This window comes from Hyperolius riggenbachi, chromosome 6 (genome assembly GCF_040937935.1).
Source record: "Hyperolius riggenbachi isolate aHypRig1 chromosome 6, aHypRig1.pri, whole genome shotgun sequence".
Classification (NCBI taxonomy): domain Eukaryota; kingdom Metazoa; phylum Chordata; class Amphibia; order Anura; family Hyperoliidae; genus Hyperolius; species Hyperolius riggenbachi.
This window is the reverse complement of record NC_090651.1, coordinates 355,044,016-355,054,042: the sequence shown is the minus strand read 5'-3', so window position 1 is coordinate 355,054,042 and position 10,027 is coordinate 355,044,016. Positions and strand designations below refer to the sequence as shown.

At 44.1% G+C, this 10,027-nt stretch overlaps 1 protein-coding gene across 1 annotated transcript; it reads right to left on the bottom strand.

Annotated features, from left to right (window-relative positions):
• Positions 1–3,153: 3,153 nt before the first annotated feature.
• On the bottom strand, positions 3,154–5,985 carry KLHDC7A (kelch domain containing 7A). Its single transcript, XM_068242280.1, has one exon. The coding sequence runs from the start codon at positions 5,983–5,985 to the stop codon at positions 3,154–3,156; it is 2,832 nt and encodes a 943-aa protein (XP_068098381.1).
• Positions 5,986–10,027: the final 4,042 nt, after the last annotated feature.

Here is a 10,027-nt window from a genome sequence, read left to right as displayed (position 1 = left end):
AGCCCTTAAAGGGAACCTGAGACAAAGCACCCTCATGTATTTTACCATATATATCATTAGAGAACACACCTACCCTGCTCTCTGTTTCATTCTTCACTGCTCAGCTTGCTTGTTATCAGCCCTGATAAAATCCCCGACTGAGCATTCAGTCTGGCTTTGCTCAGGAATCATTATAGCTGAGTCATTATAGCAGAGCTAGAAGGGGGCAGGCTTGGGCTTGAAAAGACATCAGAGAACACAGACTCAGCTATAATGATTCCTGAGCAAAGCCAGACTGAATGCTCAGTCTGGGATTTTATCAGGGTTGATAACAAGCAGTGATGGATGAAACAGAGAGCAGGGTAGAGGTTTTCTCTAATGTTCCCACTAATATACAGTATATGGTAAAATACATGAGGGTGCTTCGTCTCTGGTTCACTTTAACCAGTACACTATCCAACCACCACTTGTAATGTAATAGGGCCCTAGGCAAGGTAGTAGATTTGGGGCCCCCTTGTGGTTCTTTTGGTAAGCTGAAGTGGAGAGAGGTCAGAGAAGGTGGCAGGTGGGCCCCTTGACACCTACTAATTACATGACACGCCCCTTACACGGCCAGCACACTGGGCTGTAGTCGGCGTTGCTGCATGCGGTAAAATGCCTGCACTGCATCTGCATACAAGTGGACAGGTGCAAATCTTACATATATCTCTGTGTGGAGGGAAGCTGTAAATTATACAATTTATCTCCTCAGCAGCAGTAATTTTAAAGGACCACTCCATTTGTCGCCATCTGGGAGATAAACACAGGGGAGAGGGATCCCCTGTTCACAACACCCGCAGGGTTTCCAGAGCTGCCATTGGGCAGCGCTCTCTTCCTGGCCGCACCTGCTGCTGCTCCCCCGCCTCCCTGCACGCTGTAAACGAGTGACAGTCTCTCCTACCAGCGTCGTGACCCCGAGGTCATAAAAGTGAAAGTGGGCCAGTGCGGAAAGAATTGGAGATTAAGCCTTAGTCTTGGACAAGAGGATCAATAGTTCACTGGCAGTTTGTAATCATTACACTGTGTAGGTAAACCCTTGTACTACATGGAGCTGGTAAAATTGGTCAGTGATTTGACAATCATAATTGAAAGTGTGTACCACGCTTAAGGTACAATTTCCCGAACGATCGTTTACAAACGATTCTTTGTATGAACGATCAGAAATGATAGTTTGGGATCACCAAAGGACAAAAATCTCCTAACCAATCACATTAAATTAATGAATTTTTGGATCGATCTTGTCAATCTGATTGGATTGGTTAGGAGGTTTTTGTTCATTACTGGTCCCAAACTATCATTTACGATTGTTCATGTGAACAATCGTTTGTCAAATTGTACCAACAGTGGCCCACTAATGATACAATTCTGATTATACAATCTTATCACTTTTATGTTATATGTGGATACTTAAAGGGGAACTGAAGAGAGAGGTATATGGATGCTGCCATGTTTATTTCCTTTTAATCAATACCAGTTGCCTGGCAGCCCTGCTGATCCTCTGCCTCTAATACTAGTAGCCATAGCCCCTGATCAAGCATGCGGCAGATCAGGTGTTTCAGAATTTAAAGTCAGATCTGACAAGACTAGCTGCATCCTTGTTTCTGGTGTTATTCAGATACTACTGCAGAGAAATAGAGCAGCAGGTCTGCCAGGCAACTGGTATTGATTAAAAGGAAATAAATATGGCAGCCTCTGTATACCTCTTATTTCAGTTCCCCTTTAAAGTAACCATCCAAAGTAAATTAATTCACTTCACCCATCTACAACATAAACTTGGTACACACTTTCAATTAGGATTGGCCAATCACTGACCAATTTACCACCGCCATGTAGTATGAGGGGTTACCTACACAATCTGCTCATAATACATGTAGGTGGTAAAATTGGTCAGTATTTGGCCAATCATAGTTGAAAGTGTGTAGCAGGCTGCATACACATATTACATTTTTATTAGCCAATCTCAAACCAATTTTATCACCTGCATGCAGTATCAGGGCCTACAAATATTGAATATTATGAGCAGATTGTGTAAGTAAGCTCTCATACTACATGACAGTAGTAAAATTGGCCAATAAAAACTGTATATATGTACACAGCCCTTACCAACACAAATTGCTCACAGCATTCAAGATCTGTTAGCCATCATTCTACATGCCAGTGGTAAAATAAATTGGCCAATCAGCAGGATTGGATGTGTGGATGCACTAATACCACTATCTTGCAAAAATCTACATTTATAAATATATAGACATACACAATATACTCATATGTTTTACATATATAGTACTGTAGTGCAAAATGTATCTAATAAATCATATCAGTGCCGGTGTTCCAACATCCTAGCATACTTATCAAAGCAGCAATCAATATTTACATGGTTATTAGTTGCCCCATGGGGTGGTGGTGGTTAGGAAGGGGGGGGGGGGTTAGTTCCCTCCGGGAGGGGTTATTAGTTGTTCACCAAGGGGGGTTATTAGTTCCCTCCGGGGGGGGGGGGGGTTATTAGTTGCCTGGCAGAGGAGGGTTCTGTGTGAGAGTAGTGACAAGTTAGGTCATGCTAACATACATGTAGTCTACTTTGACGGTACATTCTACTTTGATGGAACACCTGGACCATGGACCCATCTGCCCTTAAATTTTTGGGTCACCTGTCTTAATAATCTGGAGCAGTATTTTGCATCACAGACACGAGAACTGCATTGTCCCCCACCAAACAGGCACAAGTCACCTACTGAGCCATCATAGCTGTGAGATACAGAGTAATGTAAAGCAATTACTTTGCTTCTCTGCGCATTACCTGCTAGGCTATGGGATTTATACGTCCTTTATGAATATGAAATGGAGTGTCGGGAAAAGTTTCCATCTTCGAGATAGGAGAAAAAAGAAAAAAAAAACTTTGGTGCAATCTGCCGGACTTGTTTGCTGCGACAGCGCATAACTGTCCATTTGTCAGGAGAATTGCCATAAAAGGCTGTGAATAATTAACATTCCCGGGTTTTCATGTGCCGTACGAGAAATTAGCCTTTGTCATGATCGGACTGTTAATAAGCCTTGATTGACTTTCTTTCTGCGTCCCGGATTTCCACTAAAACACAGAAGGATAAACAGCTTTTGGTGGGGACCATTTGAACTCGTTTATTCCGTGGCCTTGGGCGGCAGGACGAGGACGAAGGGGAAGAGGAGGCCCTTTGGTGACGGCACGGTCTGCAGATTGGTTTCCATGAATCTTGGAGAGATGTCTTCAGCCAGGAAGCGGAGGTGAAAGTTTCTGCTGATGCAGTAGATACTATTGTCTATGACAGCACACTGGAAGGGTACCGGGTAGGGCACCGCGTGGGTCGCACACTCATACCAAATTCTGGCCCTGATGTTACAGCGGTGGACGCTGATGCCCATACTGCGGTTCAGGTCAAACCGGTAGAGGAAGTTGTTGCAGGCCACTATCTCTGTTGTCCGGTCTTTACTGCCGCTAATGGCGCTATACTTCCATTGGTTTTCTCGTTCACGGTACCTCAGCAGCATATAACGCAAGGTGCCACCAGTCACAAAAATCTCATCATCGTAGGCAGTTGCCATGTGGGCAACAGCAAAGGTGTCATTTGGAAGGGGTGCCACGTAACTCCACCGGTTCTGGCGGGGGTCATACCTTTCCACCGTGTGAAGGCATTCTCCCCCGATGGCATAGAGGTAGCCGTCAAGTGCCACAAGCTTGCAGTGAGGCCTGGCTTCCTTGAGAGGGCTGACATCCTTCCAGCTGTCTGTTAGAGGATTGTAGCACAAGACACGTTTAGATGGCTTCATTTGCCTCTCGGGACCGTCACATCCAAGGACAACAAACAGATAATTAAACATTGTTGCCATCGTGCTGCCTCTACTGACAGCTTCAGTGGGAATTTTAGATAGAGGAATCCACACATCATTGTCATTGTCATAATAACTTAGACTGCTGTTGTTTTGTGATGTGCAAAGCGCTTGCGTGTCAATGTCAGCGACGGCTACAAACCGTCTACCCTTCATCCTACCTTCAAGAATAAGGTCCCGCTCAGTAACGTTGAGGCGCCCAAAGACTGATGGGTTCTGCAGCACTTGGAGGTACTCATTGCTCATGGCTTTGTAAGCAGCTGATTTAAGTGAGTCCAGGTTGTGTTTCTTGGCCAAACACAGGACTTCATAACAGTTTCCCAAATCAACATGTATATCGAACGTGGACTCTGGGCCCAGAGACACATGATAGGTACCTGGTCCCGTTTGTCTGCTTACGGCTGGCGAACTGCTCTGATCAAGCGAGTTTAGCACTGAAGGGATTGTGGTGGCCACAGCTACGTTTTTAGATCTGGGACTTTCTGCTTTGACAACTGTAATAGTGTCCTCTTTGTTTTTATCTTTGGATAGATCTTGCTTGGGTAATAATTTTACTTGATCCTCTATTTTATCTTTTGTATGCCCATCTGCAATGTCTATGTGGTCATTAACATTCATCTGTGTTTCCCCTTTCTCTTCTGATGTTGGTACATCTCCTTTGAGTAGTGATCGCAAAGCACCATCTCTAATTTCACAAGTCTCTTGGGTTTTGTCTTCCAGAGATGGCAAGAACCGTTTTACTGGCAAGTCTATTTTCACATCGGTGAGAGGAGATTGGGGGATCCAAACCTCAGTTTCTGGAGTCTCTTCTGGCTTCTCCTCCAGTACTGGGAAGTATTTTTTGGTATGTGACTTTGAAGCACAAACTCCATTTTCAAAAGTTGCATCTGTATTGTCCTCGAAGGTCGATAAGTCCTCTTTTGTTTCCAAGGGTGGCAAGTGTTGGGAACTCATCCGAATTTCAGAAGTCTCTTCAGATTTAAGAATCAATGGGGATGATTGAAGTTTGAATGGTGAGAAAACTGATCTGAATTCTTTAGGTTCTCCATCAATATGCGTTCTAATTTTTCCGGCATTAGTGTCACTGTCACTGATATTGTCCTCCTGTTTTTGTTCTGAATTCTTGTCATGGTTTACTTCATCTGAGGTTTTCTTTGTGCCTTTGACACTTGTCTCTAATTGTTTTACCTCTTCCAGTTTCGTTAAATAGGTTTCTGTTTGAGAAAATTGAACTTGTGGAGAAGAGACCCCAATTTCTGACTTTTTGACAGCTGTAAATGTTTGAGAAGTGGACTCAACATGATAATTATAAATTTTCCCTCGTAGCCCACCTGATGCAAGTATCCGAAGTGGGCCGCCATCTTCTGTTACGACGCTGTCCTGCATTTGGACCTCAGCAGTGGAAGAAAACCTGTGCAACTCTTCCTTGGTAGCATTGTGGTGACTCACGGACAAGGCGATAGAGCTAAGTGCTGTAACGTTTTTGGAGATTGTTTCAGAATAGTCTTTAGCCAACTCCGACTTTTCCAGCATTTCTCTGCCTTCTGGGTCCTCTCTGCAGTGGTCACTCCGAATCTCCTCAGCTTCTGTTGTCTCTGTCGTTTCTTTTCCATCCAACACATCCTTCTGGCAGGTTGGATCATCTCCAAGATAACCGTGGCTTTGCAGGGGATCAAGGTTGTTATGCAATAGCGCCGTGACTTCTTCATTAAAATCATTTTGGTCTTTACAGATGACATCAGCACTTTGTAATCCCTCCTGAACTTTGAAGTGAAGTTTGTTTGTTTCGAGAGAGGCCTCGGTAAGATGTTTGTCTCCAGGATCTGTGACTAAGCCGTTCTGCAGGTTACTGTTTACACGTCTGAATCTCAGATTACCGCTTTCATCATCGAAGTAATCTCGCTGGGGGATATCCGCAACGTCGCCCTCCGCGTGTCCGGGACCGAAGCCATGTTTGTCTGCTTTCTCCGATCTGTCCAGTGCTCTGAACTTATAGAATCTGTAAGCCAAAGCCAACAGGAACAAGGCTGCTGCTGACAGAGCCACCTTCCCCACCAGTTGCATGTCTGATTGCCAGACTCTGCTCTCGCACACTGTGTTAATCATTCTCTATCAAGCGAGAGTTAAAAGAGTTGAAGAATGTTAGGAATCCATGCAATTATGCCTCCTGTTGAAAACCAGTTGGGTCTGCTCTTGAGAAGTCTTCTGTGCTTTCTGTGGCACAGTGCGGTCAGTGACAAGGTGAGTGCAGGCAGCTCAGGATCTAGAAGTACGGGCTGTTCCAGAGTTCTCACCATCTGTTCCACACAGGCTTTGCATATGGAAGGCAACACAGGGAAGACAGGAAAACAAACACCCCTGGAAACAATAGAACACAGAGCCTCTGTTTACTAAGCAAATAGACTGTCTGTAGTAATGGCCAATGTATTTGTATTTGTACAAGATAGGCTGGACCGCCTTCCACAGAAGTGAATAAGCTGCTGCTGCTTTCTGTAATGCCTGGTGCACACCATGCAATTTCCCGTCAGATGAGTCAAATCGATTATTTATTTTCATGTATGATTTGATTTTCGATCGTTTTTCTGATCAATGTTGTATAGAAGTGATTGGAAAATCAGAGATCAGATCGGACCTGTCAGAAATTATTATTTATTGTATTTATAAAGTGCCAACATATTATGCAGCGCTGAACAATAAATATATACAATGATACAAGGATGACAGACATAACAAGGTTATACATCATAGAACAAAGTTATACAAGGCAAACAGTACAAGATACATGATCATGCAATATGGGCTGGTTAGGTAGGCCCAGTAATACAAGTACAGGCTGTCATATGAAAGTAGCACACAATCATGCAGACTACACTAGGGAAGGGAGGACCCTGCCAGAGGGTTACAATCGAAGAAATAATCCATTTGCCCTGTCTATCTGATTAGAAATTGCATTGTGTGTACTAGGCATTAAGCCCCATCTACACCATACAATTTTTTGTCCAATTCGATTAATTGATTCGATTCAATCCGACATGTCCGATCGGGATTCGATTCAATTTGCCATTGTTTCGCAATGGTAAATTGAATCGAATCCCGATCGGACATGTCGGATCGAATCAAAACGGACAAAAAATTGTATGGTGTAGATGAGGCTTTACAGCGCTACACACCATGCCATCTCCCATCAGATTGGCACTCGAAACGATAATTTGTGACAGGTCAGATCAGGTTCCGATCGATTTTCTGATCACTACTGCACAACATTGATCCAAAAATTGATTGGAACCCGATCAGACCTGTTGGAAATTATTGATTTAATAATTAGAACATCAGTAGCAAAGCAAAGAGTCTCAAATTTTTATTTTCAGTTATGTAGCATTTTGTTTTGCAAAAAATATCAAATATCGTTAAAAACGGCGCCCAGAGGAGAAATATTGCTTGACAAATATTGTTTTCAACATTAGAACATTAAAGTTTTTGAAATATGTTATGGTTTTGAAACTTGCAAAGTTCTAGTTTTTTGCCATATTATTTCATTTGTATTCACAAATTTGATGATATCAAATATGTTATTGCTTCTATGTTTGAAAGGGCGTCAGGAAAGGGGGTGATTTTATTAATAATAATCCGAACATTTGTATAGTGCTTTTCTCCTTTCGGACTCAAAGCGCTCAGGTTAAGCACCACCAGGGGGGTCTTAGGTTTAGGCACCATCAGGGGGGTCTTAGGGTTAGGCACCACCAGGGGGGTTTTAGGGGGGGGTCTTAGGCACCACCAGGGGGGTCTTAGGGTTAGGCACCACAGGGAAGGGGGGGGGGTCTTATGGGTTAGGCACCACCAGAGGAGGGTTCTGTGTGAGTAGGGTTAGGTTTAGCTAAGTTAGGTAAGTATTATTGAATAATGAAACAGTGTTTAAAGTGAACCAGAGACGAAGCAACCTCATGTATTTTACCATATATATCAGTGGGAACATTGGAGAAAACACCTACCCTGCTCTCTGTTTCATTCTTCAGGCCCCGTTTCCACTTGTGCGCCAGCATGCGTCTTGCGAGACGCAATGCCGGCACAGCTGCTGTCTCTCGTAGCCGAATCCCTCTAGCTGTGCTATGCGCAGCTATGGGATTCGGACAGTCCCGCACAAAATTATGCTCCAGGGTCTCAGATTTTTCCTCGCCCACGAATTTGGATGGCTTACATACACTTCTATAGGCTGCTGAAATCCATCCGAATTTGTGGGCGGGGAATCGGCCCAGATTCGCAGCAGTGGAAACCTAGCCTATCTGCTCAGCTTGGTTCTTATCAGCCCTGATAAAATCCCCGACTGAGCATTCAGTCTGGCTTTGGTATAATGACTCAGCTATAATGATTCCTGAGCAGAGCCACAAGGAGGCAGGTTTGGGCTTGAAAAGACATCAGAGATGGCAGTCTCAGCTATAATGATTCCTGAGCAAAGCCAGACTGAATGCTGATAAGAAGCAAGCTGAACAATTAAGAATGAAACAGAGAGCAGGGTAGGTGTTTTCTCTAATGTCCCCACTGATATATATGGTAAAATACACAAGGGTGCTTCGTCTCTGGTTCACTTTAAAGTAAATATATTTTTGTTTTCATTTCCCATCTGTTTTACAATGATACTTATTGTTGACATGTTTTCGGCTTCACTTCTTGCCCAGTTAAAAACAATCGTTATTGTTTATTACGATTTCGTTATCCACCCGCGTCTTTTTCCCCGCGCCTTTGTTTCATGTATGCCTTTAGAGCACCCACCCTGTGGGAGTGGCCACTAAGCTACGTACACCTCCCTCTTATACAGCTGAAATCTTACACCACACTAATGTTCCCCTCCAATACACTTCTATCCACCCTCCCCTTCGTAAGTAAAAAGAAAACACCCTTCACATATTGTACACACAATCCCATGACACTTACACCCCTCCATCACTGCATATCTGTTACGGAACAATAAACAGGTATTGCAAGGAATGACCACAGTTTGCAGAAACACTGATACTGAAACAGGAATGTGCAAAAAACGTGTTTTATTAAAGAGAATCTGTATTGTTAAAATCACACAAAAGTAAACATACCAGTGCGTTAGGGTACATCTCCTATTACCCTCTGTCACAATTTCGCCGTTCCTCGACGCATTAAAAGTGGTTAAAAACAGTTTTAAAAAGTTTGTTTATAAACAAACAAAATGGCCACCAAAACAGGAAGTAGGTTGATGTACAGGATGTCCACACATAGAAAATACATCCATACTCAAGCAGGCTGTATACACCCTTCCTTTTGAATCTCAAGAGATCATTTGTGTGTTTCTTTCCCCCTGCAGTTCTCATGCACTGAAGTTTCAGGCTGCTCGTTTCTTCCTGCAAACAGCTTTGCCTTTGTCTGTAATTCCTCAGTATGTGAAAGCCCAGCCAGCTCAGAGGACGATTTATCCAGCTTGTAAAAGATAAGAGAGAAGAGAGAAGCTGCCCTAATCTAAATAATACACAGGTAGTGTGCATAGAGGGGCCTGGAAGGGGGAGTTCATAGCAGAACCACAACACTGAAGAACTTGGAAGCCTTCCAGACACAGGCTGACAAGTCTGACAGGGGAAAGATACATTGATTTATTACAGAGACAGTGATAGTAGAAAGTGCTGCAGTAAGCCAGAACACATTAGAATAGCTTTTGGAACTTGTAGGATGATAAAAAACAGGATGCAATTTTTGTTACGGAGTCTCTTTAAATACGGTGACCATACGTCCCGCTTTACCCGGGACGCGTCCCGCCTTCGGGGGGCGCTGTCCCAGGCTGCATGAGGTCCCGGGAAACGTCCCGCTTTTAGCAGCGGGACGTCCCGGCCTCGGGACTCTGGCCACCGTACAGTGAACTAGCCGCAGCGTCTTGCCGTAGCCCTGCTCTGCCTGTGAGAGGCTGAGCGGGAGATTGAACATCGTCCAGGCCAGGGGGAGCTGCACCTGAGGCACCAGAGGCCGGCTGCGTGAGGGGACGTCTTCTGCCAGGTGAGTAAATGCCTTTTCTTGCAGGTGAAGTGTTTGGCCGCATTGCGTGTATTTTGTACTGACATGTTTGCCCGCAGTGCGTTTATCTTGTACTGACATGTTTGGCCGCATTGCGTGTATTTTGTACTGACATGTT

What these genes read in the sequence shown, in the direction of transcription:
- KLHDC7A (XM_068242280.1), bottom strand. Translation starts at nt 5,985, where the DNA reads ATGATTAACACAGTGTGCGAGAGCAGAGTCTGGCAATCAGACATGCAA.